This window comes from Mixophyes fleayi, chromosome 6, assembly GCF_038048845.1.
Source record: "Mixophyes fleayi isolate aMixFle1 chromosome 6, aMixFle1.hap1, whole genome shotgun sequence".
Taxonomy (NCBI): Eukaryota; Metazoa; Chordata; class Amphibia; order Anura; family Limnodynastidae; genus Mixophyes; species Mixophyes fleayi.
This window is the reverse complement of record NC_134407.1, coordinates 220542769-220565829: the sequence shown is the minus strand read 5'-3', so window position 1 is coordinate 220565829 and position 23061 is coordinate 220542769. Positions and strand designations below refer to the sequence as shown.

Genomic DNA, 23061 nt, shown 5'->3' with positions numbered 1-23061 from the left:
TGCTTATGTATTTGTTCCTATATTTTATATTGAATAATTTGTTTAAAGATTATTTTTTAACAAATACTGGCATGTGTAATACTTTGTTTGTTACTTTGTAATTGTTTTTTATTCATCAGGTTGTAACACTGCACTATTACTATCCTTACAGTGAAGTTTTTGCTGTATTAGTTCATAATACTCATTGGAGACTTTATTGTCATTTCTATAAATTTGGACTGGCCTATCAGGAGAAAGTGTTGGGACTATTGCAGTTTTTACGGCAAAACTGATTACAACTTATTGCTGGCTTTGTCCTCATTGAAAATTCATACTACTATTGCACATGCTTTAAAGGCACAGTCCTCTTGAGAGATTCTATATATACCATATATGCCTAATATTCTGACTTTCATGGAAATATGATTTTTATATATTTTATTATCTTTTATTTATATTTATAGGTGCCACAAAAGATCCGCAGTGGTGTACATGAAATGTACTGCAGTACAGTCATTTTGAGAATGACACAAATGTTATTTTCCACAAAGTCTGCTGCCTCAGTTTTTATGATGGCAATTTGCATATACTCCAGAATGTCATGAAGAGTGATCAGATGAATTGTAATTAATTTCAAAGTCCCTCTTTGCCATGACAATGAACTTTATCTCAAAAACATTTCCTCTGCATTTCATCCCTGCCACAAAAGGACCAGCTGACATCAGGTCATTGATTCTCTCGTTAATACAGGTGAGAATGTTGATGAGGACAAGGCTGGAGATCACTCTGTCATGATGATTGAGTTAGAATAACAGACTGGAATCTTCAAAAGGAGGGTGGTGCTTAAAATCATTGTTCTTTCTCTGTTAACCATGGTTATCTGCAAGGAAACACGTGCAGTAATTATTGCTTTGCACAAAAAGGGCTTCACAGGCAAGGATATTGCTGCTAGTAAAATTGCACCTAAATCAACCATTTATCGGATCATCAAGAACTTCAAAGAGAGAGGTTCAATAGTTGTGAAGGCGGCTTCAGGGCGCCCAAGAACGTCCAGCCAGTGCCAAAGTTGATTCAGCTGCGTGATTGGGGCACCACCAGTGCAGAGCTTGCTCAGGAATGGCAGGTGGAGTACATCTGCATGCACAGTGAGGCGAAGACTGTTGGAGGATGGCCTGGTTTCAAGAAGGACAGCAAAGAAGTCACTTCTCTTCAGGAAAAACATCAGGGACAGACTGATATTCTGCAAAAGGTACAAGGATTGGACTGCTGAGGACTGGGGTAAAGTCATTCTCTCTGATGAATCCCCTTTCAGATTGTTTGGGGCATCTGGAGAAACGCTTGTCCGGAGAAGGAAAGGTGAGTGCTACCATCAGTCCTGTGTCATGCCAACAGTAAAGCATCCTGAGACCATTCATGTGTGGGGTTGCTTCTCAGGCAAGGAAGTGGGCTCACTCACAATTTGGCTAATAACACAGTCATGAATAAAGAATGGTACCAAAACTTCCTCCATGAGCAACTTCTCCCAACCATCCAAGTTCTCCCAACAGTTTGGTGACGAACAATGCCTTTTCCAGCATGATGGAGCACCTTCACATAAGACAAAAGTGGTAACTAAGTGGCTCGGGGATTAAAACATCAAAGTTTTGGGTCCATGACCAGGAAACTCCCCAGACCTTAATCCCATTGAGAACTTGTGGTTGATCCTCAAGAGGCAGGTAAACAAACAAAAACTCACAAATTCTGCCAAATTCCAAGCATTGATGAGGCAGGAACGGGCGGCTATCAGTCAGTATGTGGACCAGAAGTTGATTGACAGCATGCCAGGGCGAATTGCTGAGGTCTTCAAAAAGAAGGGTCAACACTGCAAATAATGACTCTGCATAAACTTATTGTAGTTGTCAATAAAAGCCTTTGACACTTATGACATGATTGTAATTTTACTTCAGTATAGCATAGCAACATCTGACAAAAAGGTCTACAAACACTGAAGCAGCAAACTTTGTGAAAACCAATACTTGTGTCATTCTCAAAAATTTTGGCCATGACTGCAATGCACAGAAATGATCCATAATATATTACAGTTATACAATTGTCAGACCTCTACTAATTAACAAATTGCACACAGATAACTTGGTAATGCACATAAAGTTATTTACAGTGAGTAAGAGTGATGGAAATGTCCAATGTGAAGTAGGTATGGGTTCAAGAAAACAGAATTGTAGAAGTTGAACATGAAGAACATGGAACCTGCTCAGAAAAGCTTACAGCCTAAAGGGAAGGTGAAGACTCAAATGAGTTAGGAGGAGGTCTGATCAGCTGGATTTAACAAAGAAATGAGCTTTGAGGGCACGTTTGTAGCCTTGGGGAAAAGAGGCTAATATTAGGATGTAGAGGATTGTTCCACTGGTGAGAAGCAGCCCAAGCAAAGCCATAATCAGTTTGATAGTGAGACGTCATCATCATCATCATCATTTATTTATATAGCGCCAACATATTCCGTAGCTTCAGTCATTTGCAGACCGTATGGGTTGGAAAGGAGTGTGGGTGATGGTGGGGAGGTATCAGGCACCGTTCTTGCACTTTCCCCGCTGTGCAGGAACGAACGCCTCTTCCTTCCGGCCAGGCACATCCCATTGCTTGGTGTGAGGCGATGGTCAGTGATGTGACTGAATGCCGGGGCAGCCCAATTAAGCCCCAATTGAATGAGGACTTAGGGTGCCAGAGTATTAGATCCCCCTAGCTCCAGCAACTTACTTAGCTGTTCCTGTGTCAAGTCCGCCTCTCCTGACTCCTGTTTGGCTAGATTCTTCGGTTGTGACTTTTGCTTGGGTTCTGACTTCTGGATCCTGATTTTTTTTATGCTATACCTGTAAAGGCTTTGACCTTTTAGCCTCCCTAACCTCTCTTGAATGCTCTCTGGTACCACGTTCCTGTCTGGCTAATGACCTCAGACTGTCTGACCTCGCATTCTTCACCATCCAGTTTCGCCAGTGACTGTCTTGCCCCGACCTGCACATCCCACGCAGCAAAACCCATACTCCCTTGTGGGGTTCCTGGTGAATACCAGGGGTTATGTTAGACTCCGCGCCTCTTGGTTCAGTTGCACTAACTACTGGCCAATTGTTACCATCCTCATCTTTTCTGGCAATCGTGAAAGGAGGATTGGCAGTGGCCTTTGCAGGTGAGGAATTTATATTGAATTCTGTAGGCCACTGGGAGCCAGTCTAGCGAGTGGTAGAGAGGAACACTTGAAATAGAGATGCAGAGAAAAAAATAAAGCTTGCAATGCCTTTGAGGATAAGCTGAATAGGGGCATGGCTGTAGTTGGGTAGGCCAGAGAGGAGGGGGTTGCTGTAATCAAGGCAAGAGATTGCAAGGGAGTGAATAAGATTATTTTTTAACTTTCACAGTGATTAAGGGTCGGATCTTGGATGTATTTCAGAGGTGGAACCAGCAAGATTTGGAGAGGGACTGAATGTGTGTTTTGAATTGGAGGGAGGAGTTTTGGATGACTCTTAGCAGCTGTTTTGAGGGAAAGACATAAGGGTAGTATTATAAACCAGAAGAGAGGGGTAAATACATGTGCCCTGGAGGAGGAAAGCACAATTATTTCAGTCTAGGAATATTTTGATTTAGGAATGCCCCAGGACATCCAAGTTAAGATGGTCGAGAGAATAGCAGGAGACACAAGAGATGAGGTAAGGGGGAGGAAAGATATATTTGGGTGTCATCAGCAAGGGGGTTTGGAGGCCCAAGGAGCTGATAAGGTTGCCAAGGGAGGAGGGGTAGAGGGAGAAGAGCTGGGATCATGAACGGATTTTTGGGGAACTCCGACAGGTGAAATAAAGATGGGGTGGAGACTGCTACAAGTTTGCTACTTGCCATGTAGATATCTCAAGTGAAGATCAATATAGTGTAATTGTTGTGGCCCCAATTCATTGTATCTTTCCTCCGTGTAAAATGGTTGAGACTTATTGATAGTCCATATATGAAGGATTAACCTTGGTGTATGTTTTTTTTTAAAAAACACTTTTTATTAGTAACATCTTATATTGAAGAGTGTTACAAAATTCTTGAAAAGTACATCAGTTACATAGTTTTTACATATATAATGATACAGGATGTACAACACTCTCTTAGTGCTTTTACAGTAGGAAGTTAACTGCCGCAATTTGGTACTGTAAAGATTTCATATTAAACATTTCAAACAGTGGGGAAGGGGGTTTTGGGTGTAAGACAGTGGAGAAGAAGAAAGAGAAAAGGAAAGAGTGTGATATAGGCTTATAGAGGGGAGGGTGAAAGGATAGGAGAGGGAGGATGTGTGGAAGAATGGGGAATTCACACAACAAGTGAGAAGGAATGGTCTTATCCGGCGGTTCCGTTCCTGGCCCGGTTCCTGGCAGAATCGGAGCAAAGGTTGGTTGTTGTAAGAAGCCTATGGGTACCAGGCTTTATAGAATGGCTCCTCAGTATGCTGGTGATATATTCCACCTGGTAGGTATGCCAAACCTGACCACAGACCATTTGGATTGTTGGTGGTGTGGAATTTTTCCAGGAAACAGCTATTCGACATGTGGTCGCGCTAATGATATGTCGGAGGAGTAAGTCAGCATGAGTGGGGAGGTCTGGGAGAGGCAGTGTTAAGAGAACATTCTTAGGGTAAGAGGGTATTGGGGTGTCAAGGATTGTTGAAGCTAATGTGAGGACTGCTGTCCAGTATGGGCATATTTTGAGACGATCCCACCAAATATGCATGAAGGTTCCAGTTTGGCTACAATTTCTCCAACAAGCAGCACTTGTTTGTGGGTATATAGCTTGTAATCTGTAAGGAACATAATGCCATCTATGGAGTAATTTATTGGTATTTTGCTTGATGCGGACATTTATGGAGCAGTCCACTCAAAAATATCTGACCACTCTTCGTGGTCTAGTGTAAAGTCTGTTTCCCACTGCATCTAGAAGCGGTCTTTAACATATGTGGCGATGGGAAGTAGAGCATTATACAGTGTAAGACCTTTCGAAGATGGGCCGGAGAGACACAGACTTTCAAATGCAGTGGGTGGTCTGGATGACAACTGAGCTTTAACTATTTAATGGTAGTGTCTAACCTGCAAATATTGATGAAACTGTCCCATTGTAAACCTGCACGCACCGGTATGCTAATTCTGAGAATTGCATGAATGTTTCAGTCTTTGTGAAATGATTTAGCAATAGTAGTTTGCCCTACCTGCCCACTTTGTATACATGGAGCGTGAAAGTCCAGGTATGAAGGCGGGATTGGACCAAAGGGATATCAAAATCGAGAAAGTGGGACAGAGAGATGACGATCTATTACATCGAGACTAAATTGAGAGGGAGAGGGTCATTACTGGGTGAGTTCGAGCAGGCACAGAGCATTGTGTAGTTGGGAGCCAGCGAATAGAACAAATTGGTGAGCCACCTAGTAAATCTGATTCTATATCAACCCAGGTCCTGGTTCCAGGAGAGGAATGCCATTGCACATATTGGGCTAATCGTACCACGTAGTATTAGTTGCGAAGGTTGGGAATGCCGAGGCCACCCGCTGTGAAGGGGCTTTGCAAGATGTGGGCAGAGATCCTGGGTCTTCTATTTGACCAGATAAATCACATTACAGAGGTTTGTAACATTTTTAGGGTTGGGGGGAGACTCTAACGGGGGGTTTGAAAGAGGTATAGTAGCCTTGGGAGCAAGTTCATTTTCACTGATGTAATCCGTCCCACCCAGGAAATCATAAGTTTATCCCAGGATGCCATGTATTTTTTTTTAATACAGGCTGTGAACGGGATATAGTTAGCTTGGTAGAGACTTTCCACTTTTATGGTGAGTACTATACCCAGATACCTTACGTGGTCAGAGTTCCAGTGAAAAGGAAATTTCAGCTCTAAGAGTTGGTTCAATTTAGGGGGGATATGAAAATCCAGGATGTCTGTTTTAGTTAATTTTGAAATTTGATCATGTAGAAAAGGTATCAAGTTCTTTAAATAGATTAGGGAGCGAGGTTAAAGGATTGGTGATGGTAAGAAGTATATCGTCTGCCTAGAGTGCTATCTTGTGGGTGTTAGAAGGTAAATGTATGCTGGTGATATACTTTCATGGCTAGGGGTTGTATAACCAATGCAAACAGAAGGGGGGGAAAGGGGGCACCCCTGTCGGGTCCCATTCCGGATAGGGAAAGAGAAGGAAGAACACCCGTTCACCTGGACAGAGGCAGTTGGGTTGAAGTATAAGGCTGAGACCCCTTTAAGGAAGCAGTCTTGAAAACTGTAGGCAGTTAAGGTCTGCATCATGAAGGGCCAGCCAATCTGGTCAGATGCTCTCTCGACATCTAGAGATAAGAAGAGGGAGGGTTGTTCGCTATCGTTAATGTGTTGGATAAGGTCTATGGTCCGCCTGGTATTATCCGTGGCCTGTCGGCCTGGGACGAACCCGAATTGATTGGGGTGTACTAGCTTAGGGAGTACGGAGTTTACCCTGTTCGCGAGGACTTTGGCATATATTTTCAGACCTACATTTAGAAATGATATGGGACAGTAGCTACTACAAAAAGAAGGGTCTTTGCCTTCTTTTGGGATAACCATAATCTGGGCTTGGGTTGTTACTGGGTCTAACAACATAAAGTTCCACACACTTTCTCATGACCCTAATGCTAGATTAACAGAGACCAGCTATCTAGAAACTGGCCATTTTCTGGCATCGGTCACACTGAACAATAGACAACTCAAGCTTCATTGCAATAAACTCAACCCACAGCCTTAGCTTGATGGACAGGTGACAGTTGCACTTGGTTTTTATAAAGGAGTTCTCTTTAGGAGCACTGCTTGATTAGCTTCGCTGCATACACATCCTGTAAGCTTGCTGTTAGCTGTGGAAAAAGACACTTTCAAACCACTTCAAAACAGTTAAATCACACCCTATACGAGTACATTGTCACACTTATGTCCTCCTCCTTTGTATTGGTGTGGACTTCGCGAGGAGTGCAAATTTTCGTGATAGTGCATCTGTATTTTTTTCTGAAGAATGCCAGGTCTATGTTCTACTGTGAACCTCAAAGGTTGCAATGTCAAGAACCAGTGGGTTACATTGACATTTACCATCTGGGTGCTCTGCATCCACTGCAAATGAGCATGATATGTAATAAATGAGAATTCTCTGCCTAAAAGATAATAGCGCAGAGCTTCAGTGGCCCATTTTATGGTGAGACATTCTTTCTCCACAGTAGCATATTTCTGTTCTCTTGTATGTAACTTGTGACTCAGATACAGTACTGTATTCTCTAATCCATCCATTTCCTGTGACAAGAACGCACCTAAGCTCCTAGAGTTGGAGGAAGAACCTCTGGGTAAGGTCAGGGGCTTGTAGTACTGGAGAGGAACAGAGGGCTAAGTGAAGATCTGATCAAGCAGCCTCTGCAGAGTCAGACCAGGCTAACTGATTTCAACAACTTTTCTGTAGCATGTCCGTAAATGGAGCAGTTCTCCTGGCAAAAGGGCTTACTAATCGACTATAGTAACCTACAAGGTCTAGCAAAGTACTTAACTGCAATTACTTTTCTGGTCTTGGCCAGTTTTTTACTGCTTCCACCTTGTCTAGTTGGGGTTTCATTTGCCCTTCCCCGACATTGTACCCTAAATATTTGGCTTTATACACTATATGGATAAAAGCATTTGGCCACATCTGTTAATTATTAAATTGAGGTGTTTCAATCAGATGCATTGCAAGAGGTGTATAAAATCAAGCACCTAGCCATGCAGTCTTCATTTGAAAACATTTGTGATACCAAATGGGTTGTTCTGAAGAGCTCAGTGAATTCTAGTGTGGTACTGTGATAGGCTGCCACCTTTCCAATAAGACGGTTCGTGAAATTTCATCCCTGTTGGGTGTTTCACGGTCAACTCTAAGTGATATTATTAGAAAGTTGAAGCATTTAGGAACAACATCAGCTCAGTCGCAAAGTGGAAGACCACATAAATCACAGAGCAGGGTCAACAACTGCTAAGGCGAATGGTGCATAAAAGTCACCAACGCTCTGCTGATTCCATAGCTGAAGAGTTCAGAACTTCCACTGGCATTATTGTAAAGAACAAAAACTGCAGCGGGAGCTTAATGGAATGGGTTGAAACACAAGGGCATGTGCTACATCATATTGCACACTGGACCAGCTAGAATGCAAAGGTAAAAGTATTGAGTGGGCTGTGTGATCAATCACACAGCAATGTTGGTCAGAGAGTTGTTGTCTTGTGTTAGCTGTGTAGAGGATGGTAATAGGGTATCCTAGGGATATTAAGATGGTGGTTGAGGAATATCATAAGCTTGCCTGAAGAGGTGGGTTTTCAGAGAACGCTTGAAGGTTTGAAGACTAGAGGAAAGTCTTACTGTGCGAGGGAGGGAATTCCACAAAGTGGGTGCAGCCCGAAAAAAGCCCTGTACCCGGGAATGGGAGGATGTGATGAGAGTGGAAGAGAAGAGACGCAGATCTTGTGTGGAACAGAGGTGTCGAGTTGGGAGATATTTTGAGACAAGTGAGGAAATGTATGTCGGTGCAATTTTGATGACGGCCTTGTATGTTAGTAGAAGAATTTTATATTGGATTCGTTGAAATACAAGCAGCCAATGTAGAGCCTGACAGAGTGGCTCAGCAGAGGAAGAACGGTTTGCAAGGAAAATCTAGCCGCTGTGTGCAAAATAGATTGTAGGGGTTCAAGTCTGACTTTGGGAAGACCAGTAAGGAGGGAATTGTAATAGTCAGTGCGGGAGATGATGAGTGTATGAATTAAGGTTTTTGCGGTGTCTTGTGTGAGATATGTGCGTATTCTGGAAATGTTCTTTAGATGTATGTAACTTGATTTAGATATAGAGTCGATGTGGGGAATGATAGTTGTGAGTCAAGGATTACACCTAGGCAGCGAGCTTGCGGGGTGGGATTTATGGTCATGTTATCAACAGAAATAGAAATGTCAGGCAGGAAGCTTCTGTGTTGTGGGAGGATTCAGAAGAGATTTAAAAGTGTTAAAAAAGGCATTTGGGGTTAGAAGCCTGAGCATAGATGAGAGATTGAAAGTATGTTTATTTTGCAGTGTCCAAGGCATTTCTATAGGAGTGGTAGATACCAGTATATTTGATGAAATCATTAGAGGTACATGATTTACGCCAGTGACGTTCTGCTTTACGAGAAAGTTTTTGTAGAGTTCTTTAGTGTGCCACAGTGGGCAACTAAGTCTACGTGGAGTATGTAGTGTCACTGGAGCCACTTGATCAAGGGTAGTTGCTAGTGTTTGGTGAAAATGGAGTACTGCCCAATCAGGGGAGGAGAATGTAGAAATTGGAGTGAGAAGGTGTTGGAGAGAGGTGGAAAACTGTTGAAGATCAATAGAGTTGATATTCTTGTGGTTGTGAGGAGGCTTGGAAGAGTCTGACACTAGGGAGGGTAAAGAACTGGGCGTGAGTGAGTAGCTAATAAGGTGATGTTCCGAGAGGGGGAAAGGAGTGTTAAGAAAATCAGAAACTGAGCATAGTCTAGAGAAAGCAAGATCAAGACAGTGGCCATCCTGATGAGTCGCGGATTCAATCCACTGGGAGAGGTCAAGTGAGGAGTTAGAGTAGTTTGGAAGCAGCATTGAAACGTGGATTAGAAATAGGGATGTTGAAATCACCCATGATGATGATGGGTATGTCAGAAGATAAGAAGTGAGGGAGCCATGCAGAGAAGTGTTCAAGAAATTGTTGGTGTGGTCCAGGGGGGCGATGGATGACAGCAACATGCATAGAGAACAGGTTAAAAATCCTGGGTGGAAGTGTTGAATGGAGAGTAATAAAGAGCAGGTTATTGAGTAGCCGAGTTCTTGCAGAGTCATGAGAGAGGAGAGTGGTTCAAAGTCAGTTGCATTTCTTCCTACTTGTGATGGCAGACAAAGCCTTGAGTAGAACATAGAGGACTGAAATAGCTGTAGCATGGGTAAGGAGTGGCTGAGCAAGTAGTACAGCAGGCTGCTTAAACATTGGATTTTGCAGGGAAAATAAACTGACAGATAAAACAAATTTTTATGAGCTCATTAGAAAATTAGAGCAGACTCCAAAACAGTCTGCTTGAGGTGTGAAGCTTGTAGCCAGGGAGAGATGGAAACATCAGGAGTAGATTATGAAGTTTCAGGTGAATACTGACTGTTGTCCTTGTGTAGCTGTGGTAATAGAATGTTCTTCTCCTGTTTCCTCCGGTATAACTCGGAATTATGTTATTTATTTTTTTTACACTTGTAACTATACACTTAGAATTATACACACTAACCATTCTACAATGTATTTATATGGTTAACAAACACATGTGATCAGTGTTCTTCAAACAAGCCATCAATAAACTCCCCCAACAAACACTAGCAATAAAAGTTTTAAACAGTGAAAAGACAGCATACTATTAGAAATAAAAATGCACTTTCTTAATTCAGTCCACACACTGGTGCAATAAGGTTGAAGTAATTACCATTAGAAATAAAACCTTGGCAGTGGGTGAAAAGTTTGCTTTCCTGGTTGAGACCAGAACCTACAGCACTTTTATCATAACTTCTCTTTTGCCGTTCCTGAGCCTCTTTTACATATTATTGTACAATGGGCCCTGTCTTTCCCATTCTCTCATACATTTGGGCTAGATTTGGCTCTCTGGGACCTTGGTGCTCCCACCCTTCTTTCATCATATCCAAGATACCCATTGGCTGTCTCCCAAACAATAACTCAAAGGGACTAAACCCTGTTGAGGCTTGAGGTTCGTCACGGATAGAAAACTACAATACGTGATAAATGTGTCCCAAACTATTCCCTTGCACCACCGCTTTCGTCATCATGTGTTTTAATGTGCGATTAAAGCGCTCCACCAAGCTGTCCGTTTGTGGATGGTACAAGGAGGTATGAAGAGCCGTCACCCCTAACAGCTGACACATGTCCTGGTCCGTGAGAATTTCCTTAGGAATTTTCAACTGTAAAAATCAACATCAGCTCTCTAGCTATGGTGCTGGACTTTATATTCCACAGAGGAACTGCCTCTGGATATTAGATCGCATAGTGAAGCACCACTAGTATATATTGGTATATTGGCAGATTTCTCCAGTAGCCCCACAAGGTCCATACCTCTTCGCTCAAAGGAGACCTGAACTACAGGTATTGGTATGAGAGATGCCCTATACAAGGGTTTGGAACAGGTTCTCTGACAATTGGGACAAGATCGTCTGTACCTTTTCACTGCCATATGTACACCTGGCCAGTAAAACATCAGCAGAACTCGTTCCTGTGTTTTATCATCCCCTGAAGGTCCCTCTACATACATGTGTATGTTCTGCTTTTAGCACTAGAGGTACATGAACCTGGGAACCCTTAACTTCTACTTTTTCTCCTTGTACAACACCGATTCTATTCAAGAAAATTATTTTTAACAACAATATGGTATACCTTCTGCAGGCTGGATGGCTTTTGCTACACCATTTACCTCAGTCACATTGTTAAATGCATGTTCCAAAGTTACATCATTAAGCTGCTTTCGACTGTCTAAGCTTCCCCAAACGGAACAAAAGGAACACTTGGAAACTTAGCCTAATTTGTTTTAAAAAGTCTTCTTGGTGCTACGGTTATGATCCAGAAACAAAACAGCCATCAAGCCAATGGAAAACTCACACTTCTCCTCGTCCCAAAAAAGCACAAGTGAAGTCAAATGTGAAAACATTGTTGATTTGTTTCTTTGATGTAAGAGGGATTGTGCACTCAGAATTTGTACCCCAGGGTGAAACAGTCAACCAAAGTTTTTATTTGGAAGTTTTGAAAAGGTTGCCTCACTGTTTGAGGAAAAACGTCCTGATTTATGGCAAACAAATGACTGGTTCTTCCATCATGATAACGCCCACACAGCAATGTGTGTTAATGCAATTTTTAGCCAAATACAACATGATACCTTTGCCTCACCCGCCGTATTCATCCAATCTTGCCCCGTGCGACTTTTTGTTAATTTCTTCGGATGAAAAAAGATCGTAAATGAAAAAGTTTTTCTGATATTGAAGAGGTGAAACAAAAAAGGCAAAAGTACTAAAAGGCATCAACGATGATGAGTTTAAAGAATGTTTTGAGAAAAAATGCAAAAGTCTTAGTTGCACACATTTTTGCATTTTATCTACAGTAGAAATGGCAGGTGTTTTGCTGGCTATAGCAGTGTGCTGGCGGAATTTTCTGTGTGTTTATTCCTTTTAGGATAACCCCACCCTTTCAAGCACCTGCTATGAGCCTATAAATTGATTGAGCAGTTTCTACTTCTGTATTTGTCTGAGAGGCATGTTTGTGTCAGTAGCTGAGGGGGAGTACTGGCGCTGAATTGCTATTTGGAGGCTTGTGGGGTACCTCTTTGATAAGTTAGCTCTCAATTTAAAAACATACAGGTATGGCCCAAATATATGGGACTCTCACTGTTTAGAGAGTTAAGACCACCTTATTAACAAAAGCGCAGTGGAGTGGCGGGTGGCTTTAACATACATTTGCAAATGTGTGCAACTAAGACTTTTGCATTTTCTGTATGATAGAAAGGTGTTAGAACACAAAGTGGATCGCAGCTTGGTGGGTAAGGGGCCGTGTAGCTGCAGAGCGGTCCGAGTGCCCATGCTGACCCCAGTCCTCAGCTGCAACCACCTACAATGGACATGTGAGCGCCTGAACTGGACCATGGAGTAATTGAAGGTGACCTGGTCTGATGAATTATGTTTTCCTTTACATCATGTGGATGGCTGGGTACGTGTGCATCATTTACCTGGGGAAGAAATGGCACCAGGATGCACTATGGGAAGGCGACAAGCCGGCGGAGGCAGTGTGATATTCTGGGCAATGTTCTGCTGGGAAACCTTGGGTCCTGGCATTCATGTGGATGTTACTTTGACACGTACCACCTACCTAAGCATTGTTGCAGACCAAGTACACGCCTTCATGCCAACTGTATTCCCTCATGGCAGTGGCCTCTTTCAGCAGGATAATGTGCCTTAACCACACTACAGAAACTGTTTAGAAATGGTTTGAGGAACATAAAAGAATTCAAGGTGTTGACTTGGCCTCCAAATTCTCCAGATCTCAATCTAATCAAGCATTTGTGGGACGTGCTGGAGAAACAAGTCCAAGCCATGGAGGCCCCACCTCACAACTTACAAGACTAAAAGGATCTGCTGCCAACGTCTTGGTGCCAAATACCACAGGACACCTTCAGAGGACTTGTGGAGTCCATACCTCGAAGGGTCAGAGCTGTTTTGATGGCACAGTAATAGGCAGGTGATTTTAATGTTGTGGCTTATTGGTGTATAGTGTAAATTATTTTATTAAATCAACTTTGTAAACTAAGTATTAAATAAAAAAACAAAAAATTATGAAATTAAGAACTGAAATGAGTCTATAGCATTCCTTTGTAGACTATTTACTGTCCAATAATTTACAGCAATTAAATAGGTACAACATAAAAAATTAACATATTATCTTACATTCTAATCAAAAATATAAAAATTTAGATGATAAAAGAATACAGTGTATTAATGATGAAATTAAATATAATGAAGCTCTTGTCTTTTTAAGTAAAAAAAAAAAACGAACAACTTATGGGCATTTGGGGCCAATGATAATCCACTGTGTAATATATCTTAAAACAAACAAAAATAAACTTAAATAGTTATTTTTTCCTTCAAAAAAGGCCATTATTATGAAATAAAACCCTCTAACCACACAACAGGCAGGAAATAAATCTTTACAGTATACAAACTAGATTTTTTTATTTAAAGTTCTAGATATGTCCCTGAATGTAAAGTGTTTGGAGTAATGGTTTAACAGAGAACATACACTATTACCAGTATAGTTTTTAAAGAAAATATTTTAACAAGAATTTATTCTTCGGCCATTTATAAACCATACGAGAATTTTATAGTGTCAGTAGTACTTCAGATTTAATTAGTGGGAAGATGGCCGTCGTCATCTACAACAGTTGCAGGATATTCTAACTGTGGAAAATCATCTTCGGATGTGGAAGCTTTCTAATATTTTGCTCCATTACCCTGGACGCGTATCAGAGCGATGGAAACATCATTTCCTTTTTTGTGAACCTTGCGCAGAAATTCTAGATGATTATCTTGCTGGTTATGTACAATCCGTTGTAGGCTTTACGATATCTCATAACAGATAACATACATTTATGATGTTGTTCCTTTATATGCTTACGGACATCACATATCATAACCAGCATTTCCTTTTCAACTTTTTCCATAGCTGTGTGGACACTAGACATCATCTTCATGATTTTTCCTGTAACTTTTTTGGTGTCCATGGCTCATAGTTTGCATAGAAGATGAATGATGTGTTAATGAAGAATCATCTTGGATGGCACCCTATACTAGGTACATTGTTACAGACTGTTCATCCCCAAGTATGTCCCTGTTCTTATTCATTTCAGGGTGGCCTGAACTTCATTCAAATGGCGGTCTTGATCAGCACCCGATGTTGTGGAATACTCACTTTCCACTGAATATTCTTCACATCCTCACGGAAAAGTCTACATAGTTCTAGAAGAGAAATAAGAGAAAATGTTATAAGCATTACTATTATTATTAAAACTCGTGATAATGTGTTAACAAAACTAGATAAAAAATCTAATCAAATTATAATACTGAAGTGTGACTAATGCGTACTAATATTTATTTTTCCTCAATATACTCCACGGCCACCATAACACTAGGTAGATTTCCTTTCCAGTTTAGGTACAGACACACCAGATGGCATATAAGGTAGCTCCTCCTCTTCCCGTGACTCTGAGCGACATTCCAAACTTTATGAAAAATATTATAAAAAAAAGAAAATTACAACCATGTAAATGGGGGGGTCGAGATTGGGCTGCCATAGAATATTTTGAAGAAAAGTAATTACTGGTATTCCTCCATGGCAGCCATAACACTGGGATGTACCAAAGCAATGTAGTAGGGTCACACAAGAAACAAAACCAATCACAATTGCTGCAAATCAAGAATTGATGTACTGGTAAAACTGAGAACATCTGCCAAACTGAGAATCAGAGGTGGATAATATATTCAGTTCATAATGACTGAAGAAAGTATGGACAACACCCAGCTGCTTTGCAAAGTTCCACTTCAGAAGCCTAAAGGGTATATTTACTAAATTGCGGGTTTGAAAAAGGTGATGTTGCCTATGGCAACCAATCAGATTCTAGCTGTCATTTTGTAAAATGTACTAAATAAATGATAACTAGAATCTGATTGGTTGCTATAAGCAACATCTCCACTTTTTGAAACCCGCAGTTTAGTAAATCTAGCCCTAATTCTTGCTTGCCCAAGATGTTGCTACTGCTCATGATGAATGGGTACTCAGGCACCTTATGACCAGGGTCAGACATCAGAGTGCTTAGAACTAAATTAAGGTCACGTGGAGCCCCAAAAGGATCCGATGATGGGATGAATCCTCTTGAACTGCATGAAAGACGCAAATACATTTTCTGAAGCTAAGTACACAATCAAACCAGACACTTGTACCTTGAGTGTAGATAAAGGAAGACCTGTGCTGAAAATACGCTGGAGGAAGCCAAGGACCTGTGGAATGTTTATTACTGATTGAATTTAGAGTCACATCATGAAATATATTTCTTCCACATCCTATGATAGATATCTGAAGAATTCTCCTTCCTTGCCTGTAACAGTGTTTTGATAATGTGTTCTGAGACTTTTTCCTGGACATATTTCGCTGTCTCCATGCCATTAAAGCTAGCCCCCTTGGTTTGGAAGAAGTGGGCCTTGATCTAGTAGGTCTGTCTGAAAAGACAGAGGCCAAGGCTGTTCCTTTAGCATCTCTCAGGATACAGGAAACCATGTGAAGCCAAAATGGAAGAATTGATCTTGCCCTTTCTTTTCAGATATTTTTTTTAGCATGCAAGTGGAAATGGAGGGAAAGACATACGCCAGGTGGAATGTCCATGAAAACATCAGAGCATCTATTACCTGTTACTCTGCCGATCTTTCAAGAGAACTTGGGAACCTCTGTATTTCTGCTTGTTGCCATGATGTCCCTCTGAGGAAGCCTGAATCTTCCTACCAACGCCTTCTGATGAAGGGACTATTCTACTGGGTGCATCTGTTCTTGACTGAGGTAATCCGTTAACACATCCTGTTTTCCTGCTACATGTAATGCTGAGTGACTCCAGAATTTTCTCTGCCCATGACATTTGTTACTTCCACCATCAAGGGTCAGCTTTTAGTACCTTCTTGATGATTCATGAATAATACTACTACTGTCCTGTTTCTGAGAATATCGAGACAGTTTGCTTTTAGGTGAAGATGAAAGTTCTGAATTGCTTTCCACACTGCTCTCATCTCCAAGTCCATCACATGAAGACTTTTCTTGTGACCATGTGCCTAGAACCACTTGACACTGCAGGTCGGCTCCCCAGTCTGTGATACTGGCATCTGTGATATCATCCATTCTGGCTCCAAAAGTGACATTTTTTATGTCCTTATCCTTTGCCATCACCTAATGGACTTTCTGATGCTGATTAACAGGGTAATGGCATGATTCAAAAAATCTCTGTGACCCCATTTTTTCCACTGGAGATCTCACATTTGCCATCTTGCCTATGAGGTGACCACTAGCATGGAGGAAAATATGCCAAACAGTTCAAGCTCCTTTCATATGTATACCTGATGGTGTGTCTGTAGCTGACGTGTCAAGGACCCAACCTTGATGCACCTACCTTATGCCAAAGATACTTTGTTCTGTATGGTGTAAGCCCGGACCCCAGGAACTTTATTTGTTGCTATGGGATGAGATGACTTTTTGCCTTGTTCAATCCAGCCATGTTGTTGCAGAAACACTATCACCTGAGCTGTCTTGTACTTGACAATGCATTCTAGCTCCCTGCTACAAAGATATTGTCAAGATAAGGGTATATATTGACGCCTTGTTTCTCAATTCTGTCATCAGACAGACTAGCCCCTTGGTAAAAGTTCTTGCAGATGTTGCCAGCCCAAAGAACAAGAAGGTGAACTGAAATCTATGGATGGGAGAAAATCCCCTTTGCAAGAATTCACAGATTCCATGTGGAAATGTCTGGTACAAATAAACTTCTTTAGCCACTTCAAATCCAAAATTATGAGAAAAGTTTGTGATGATTTTTGACAAGGAAGAGAAATGGAATAGAAGATTTTATCTTCTTGACCTGCTGGATCAAATGAAATTGCATGACCCTTTATTAATTACTGCAGTGTTTTACCTGACCACAGAAGTTCCCTTTGAGTTACTGCTGTAACTCTATTTTGTAACCATTTCTTAAGATGTGCAACATCCACTGATAGCTGATGGAGTGGGCCCATATCGCTGCAATTCTGCCCCAACTGGTGTTAATGGGACTGATCCCGACAAAAGTGACATTGTGGATTCTTCTGATTTGACCTTCCTTCTTTGGGCCTAAAAAAACCCAAAGGACTGCTTGAATGTATTTGGCATATTTTGCCTATTATATTTTGACTTATACAATCTCACATCTCTGAAGTGCTGACAAGCCAAGGAAGAAAACTTAGGCCTTCTATCTTGTGGCAAGGGATCTGATTTACCCCCAGAGAACGTCTATATAACAGCATCCAATTTGTCTCCTAAAAGCATCCTCATAATTGCTGATTGTCTAGATTATTTTTGACCGAGAGGCTACTGAGGCCATTGTCCTTGCTGAAAAAACAATGCTTAACACAAAACCTATGCTTTTCTACATAACTTTGATGCTTTTCAACATGTATTGTCTGTTAGCTTACACTTGGGCATCTATAAAGTGCATCTCCCCATTGTATAAGTGCTCTTGCCATTGAAGCCATAGTTACATCAGATTTCAAAGTGGTTCCAGATGAAATTTGAAGTTTCTAAGAACAACTGTCCATCTTCCTATGTGTGGGATCTCTGAGGGGACCCCCATCTTCAATAGGAATAGTAGTTCTGGATGACATAATAGCCATAGGTGCATCCACTTTTTAGCCTCCTCGTCCCTGAATGGATATATATGTTCTAACCTATTCAAATTAAAGTGACTCTCGTCTACATTAGCCATTACTTAGATCAGCTCCTTCACAACCTGATGTAGAGAAAACCCCACCTTTTTATTACGGTCTTCCAAAAAGGGTTTATGAGACTCTGGAAGCCTGTTCCTGATCCATCCCCATAGATTTGTAAATATGCTTAAGCAGAATTTTCACATTGTCTAAATTAACATTTTAGGTAATGACAATCTCTCTGGATGCACAACTGGGCGATTCATCCAAGTCAACTGGGGAATCCTATTTGGATTAAAAACATGTGTCTTCCAACCCTATGCTTGTCCGAGACCTTGCTTTCCTAGTGCTGTTTGAGGTCTAATTCAGGCTCTAGTATACTGCCGGTTCCAGATTACTTGCTCAGGATCCAGGTAAAAATTTTCCCAAAGGCAGGGGAACACTTAGAGCAGTTCTGAGCCTCTTACTAGCTTGATATCCATCTTGGCACCATGTTATCTACGACGCGTTGAGCGCACTAGACCTGCTCCAGGAGGTCACAGACTGGTGTTCTCCAGGTAACCAGTAGCATAGAATGTTGCATCGCCGGCACCCAAGAGAAGGTAAGTACTTCAGAAAATAACAAAACCCTATCTATTCTAAACACAGGAAATGTCATGGAGAAAGTGGAGGAACTACGTTATATACTTGGTGCGTTTTTGAAACCTGTCTCTACCTTACCTGGAAAGGGAACCTACCCAGTGTTACGGCTGCCATGGAGGATTGAAGAGGAAAGTAAAATGGTGTCTAAATATAGCTTCTATACTAGAGAATGTCATGGACAGTGGAGTTCTTTCCTTCTTAAAAAACAATAATAATGTACAAAGATTATAATCACAACACATTAAAGATACATTATATACATAATAAAATGTAAAACTGTTAACATTTTTAAGATGTCAGCTCTTGTTCTGTTTAATTTTCTACAAAACGTTGAGGAAGATGAATTCTTCTTTTTGACCTTGGAGGCCTTTCGGGGCTTTTGGTTGGGCTAGCAAGTGTACATATTGATTCAGTCGCCACACTTGAATGTTCAATATTGCTCTCAATCGTAGGTGAAAGTAAAACTTCATCTTGCTCTTTCGTATGCAATACGTGTATCATCTCCTGTTGGGCCAACAACATTTCTTTCTGAGTTTGAGCAATTTCCTTGAATGTCTCTGCAATTTGTCGGAACGAAGTTGCAATGCTCTTGTTATGTTGTTCTTGAAATTTGGAGACGTCTTCAACAGTGCGACGAAAGTATCGCAACTCTTTTCGAATGCCACCAACCTCTTTCTTTACAAGTTTACGAAAACTTTGTAGGGTGCCATGGAAAACATTGTCCAGATCTTCCAAGGTAGGAGTTGTATTGGAATGATCCACATTTCTCCTTTCATTAACCTGTTCAATCATTGATGTTTCGGAGGAAAGTGATGTACTGGATGACTCGTCTCCTCCTAGTAATGCTACACTACATTGCTGAGAAATGTTTTGCTCTATGGTACTGTGATCTTCAGAATTTTCAGAGTGGTGGTCTGATGCATCTTCTCTGGCGGTCAACACTTTGTCGTCAGCCTCCCAATCTTGAGTAAATTCCCGTACTATCAATGAATAAAGTGTAAGGTTCAGAATTTAAAATTTGATAACAAAAAAAAACATACATAGCAGAAGACTAAATATGATATTATATTACAACATTTAAAGTAACAATTTTGGAAATATACCAGCTGATACCTTCAGGCGTCTTTGACATTGAAATAGAAGATTCATCTTTCATCGAGTCATAAACTTGTGGCAACATATTTTCTATAGTCCCTAAAAGAGACATAAGATGCATTATTTATTCTGAAACAATGATTTTTAATAGCATTGTTTGCAATTATTTATATAGCGCCATTACTACATTACCTAGAAATCGAGGCAACATATATATTGCGCGCGCTGGAATATTGGCTATTATAGCCACTTTAAAAGCTCTGAGGTCATAATTTAGAGTAAGAAGAGGGCCCTATATGTGCAGGGTTTATTTTGATTTATGTGATATATCAAGTAGCTGGGGCTACCTCTAACATTGCAAAAGAATACAAATTGGATTGATTGCCTTAAGAAGAAAAAGAACCTAGTTTCTAGTATTTCAGTCTGTGTTAGAGAATTTTGATTGAAATGTTCTATGGTTCAGGGAATGATGTTAATCATTATATATTCTCAGTAAATTGCCAGTCCACAAGATTAAAATAAAACATAATAATTTGCTAAAAAAATATGATAGATAATAAATTATAGTGTATTATTTATAACAAAGGTATTTCGTATTGGAAGAGACAATTCAAATTTAAGCTTATGTGCTATTAATTATGGGTAATTTGAAACATTTTAAAAAATGAGTCCATTTTTTTTAATTCAATTTAACCATTGATGAGATAAAAATAACATAATTAAATAGAGATAGAAAATACCGTTTTGTGTCAGATCAAACGTAACAGTCCTGTTAAAAGCCGATTCTGTCTTCAGAGCTGAAAAGAGACGAGATAAATGCTTTCATATAATTAACATCATGAATATATAATGATTTGGTTCTAAAAATCCTTTCAAACTAATGCTCTAGTCTAAAATATGTGGGAATAAGAGATCAATCTGGTCTTGAAATCTTGGTGCGGTTTGCAATAAATTCCTCTATGTCTTTCATTCCTGGGGGGAATTTAATTAGCTGCGAAGTGTCTCGCGACCATTCTGGATACACCTCGCGGCGAATATTTTTACAGAAATATCCGCTCATTTTTTTTTGGAGCACTGTCTGATATCTTTCTATATTACATTGTGATATTGGCACCGGAGTTCAGTGCTTAAGGGAGAGTACCCATTATGTTTGATGCACTTTTAAGCAAAAAATCAAAATGGAACATCATCTGACCTGGAGCACACATGATGTTTATATTATCAAATGTCCCTGCGCCCTGTTTCAGAGTACAAGTAACAGACAGTTATAACATCCAGACTGATACTTTCAGGACCAATCATGAAGATAGAGCCATAGTTATTTAGTAAGATCAATCAATCTACAGCAATTGCAGGTTTAAACCCAAGAATCCGCAATTTGGGAATAGCCCTTAGTCTTGTAGCCGATGGTAATTATTTATAGTGACACAGTCGTCTCCCATGTTCATACAGAAACATATAGGAATCTCATTTATATAAAGAATTCCCCTGGTAAAAGGTATCTGCCATTTTCAAAAACATTGAGGGCAATTTTCGCACTTAAATAAACATACAGGAACTATAACTTACGACAATTCAGTATTATTGTGTTTTAGTATTGAACTTTAATACCCTAGACTTCAGTAAGACCAATCAATATATCCTGAGTCCACCCATGTGTGGCCCTCATACTTTATTACAAAATATAATATTGATGATTTGTGTGGAACTTGCGGTGCGTTCACTATGATGATGATTCACTGTGCAAACCTTTCTGTGTTATTTTATGCTTTTTGACATATATATGTACTAACATTTGGGAATCTGTTAGAATTGAATTTGGATGGAGGCAGTATTTATTTGTATGCACTTGGATTTGATACTGTGATTGGTTAATGGAGGTGAACCATAGTATAAAAGGTCACCTGGAGTCAGTATGAGAGACACCTTGAGAAAGATCCTAGAGGAAGATTGAAATGCGTTTGTAACCCTGCTGTGTGGAGGACATTGAGATGTACTTGTTCAAAGGCCTGTGTGGCTTTTCTATATGCTATATCTCCTGCATCATCTGGTAGGGGCATCTACTGTTTTTTATTATTTTAATAAATTGTTTTAAGTAATGCACCTAGATCGAATTCTTCTCTTTTGAGTGCAAACGATCCGGAAAAGGATATAAGAGAAGTCCATTGGTGTGAAAATTCGTTTTTGAAAAGATGTTGATTATGCCTCTATTATCTATCATTATTAGTTTGATGTAAGCATATTACCATAAGGGGGGTGTTGGAACCTATGGTGATCTACCTCATCTATAGTTACACTTATAAGGATTGGGGTGGTCCCTCTTTTTTTTTCTCACGTGGTGAGGTATTGTGCTTTGGGCCCTTATATAACCCTGTTTGGACATATTTCACTATTGTTATATTTCTCTCTTTTCCAATTTGTATGCCTATCTGATGAGGATGAAAAGGTAAAAAGAAGAAAACAGGAACCAGAAGTCAGAGACACTTACTCATTCGTTTTTATATATGGACTTTTGAGGTGTAATTGGGACTATATATATATATGACTCATATCTAGCACCTATTGTTTCATCTTGCTTGTATTGTCGGTATATAGGAGGGTAGTTTGTCCTTTTTGAAGGAATCTGAGCTGCTGTGATATTACTGGAGCGCTCTGGAGAATAATATATATATATATATATATATATATATATATTACACACACACACATATACTTATTTTAGTTAACCCGTGCAAAGACAATATAATATTATATAAGAATATAAATATAAAATATAGGCCTCCTCAGGGAAAGAGCGTTACTTCCCGACGCAAGCGCCCTTTTTTAACGTGGTTTTGTCCACATGTCACCACCTCATCATTTTTCTCCATCACCTCATCCTTCATCTTTATCGTCACATCTATCCAGATGTCTATCCAGACACAGGGATCTCTCTCAGCGGTCTTGAGTATCACACTTCTCTCGCTCTGTCACCCCCGGCAACCACCAACCACTCCCCACTGTCACCCCTGGCAACCACCAACCACTCCCAACTGTCACTTCTCCTTCAAGAAATATATATATATTTTTTTTAAATCTTTATAAACACTTTTAACAATTAACAAATTAAATTAACAAATTAAAAACATCTTAGTATACCAAATTTCAGCCCTTTCTGATTTTTTTTCTCCACACACACTAAGAATTTAGTAGGTCAGTGTATAACTCCGCCCAGCAGGTGGCGCTGCAGCTTGGGTTTTTTTTTTTTTTCACACACAGACTAACACACGCCACTAGGCTTTTATATTATAGA

The 23061-nt window shown here is 40.3% G+C and overlaps 2 protein-coding genes across 7 annotated transcripts in view; one reads left to right on the top strand and one right to left on the bottom strand.

The window, feature by feature from the left end:
- LOC142159857 (uncharacterized) overlaps positions 1-23061 on the top strand; it is a 242385-nt gene that overhangs the window by 94882 nt on the left and 124442 nt on the right. The window contains exon 10 of one of the 6 annotated variants that reach the window (XM_075214681.1): positions 14263-14345. The exons of 4 other annotated variants lie outside the window; for them this stretch is intronic. In XM_075214681.1, coding sequence (XP_075070782.1) covers positions 14263-14345 — 83 coding nt within the window. Of the gene's footprint in view, positions 1-443; positions 1901-14262; positions 14346-23061 lie in introns of those variants that run through there. One more of the 6 variants, XM_075214682.1, reaches the window with a different exon arrangement.
- Positions 14469-23061, bottom strand: part of LOC142160642 (uncharacterized) — a 59425-nt gene continuing 50832 nt past the window's right edge. The window contains exons 22-25 of the mRNA XM_075215503.1: positions 20510-20566; positions 19788-19868; positions 18959-19654; positions 14469-14555 (exon numbers count right to left, since the gene is read on the bottom strand). Of these exons, the coding sequence (XP_075071604.1) occupies positions 18987-19654; positions 19788-19868; positions 20510-20566 (806 nt within the window). The 3' untranslated portion in view covers positions 14469-14555; positions 18959-18986. The remainder of the gene's footprint in view (positions 14556-18958; positions 19655-19787; positions 19869-20509; positions 20567-23061) is intronic.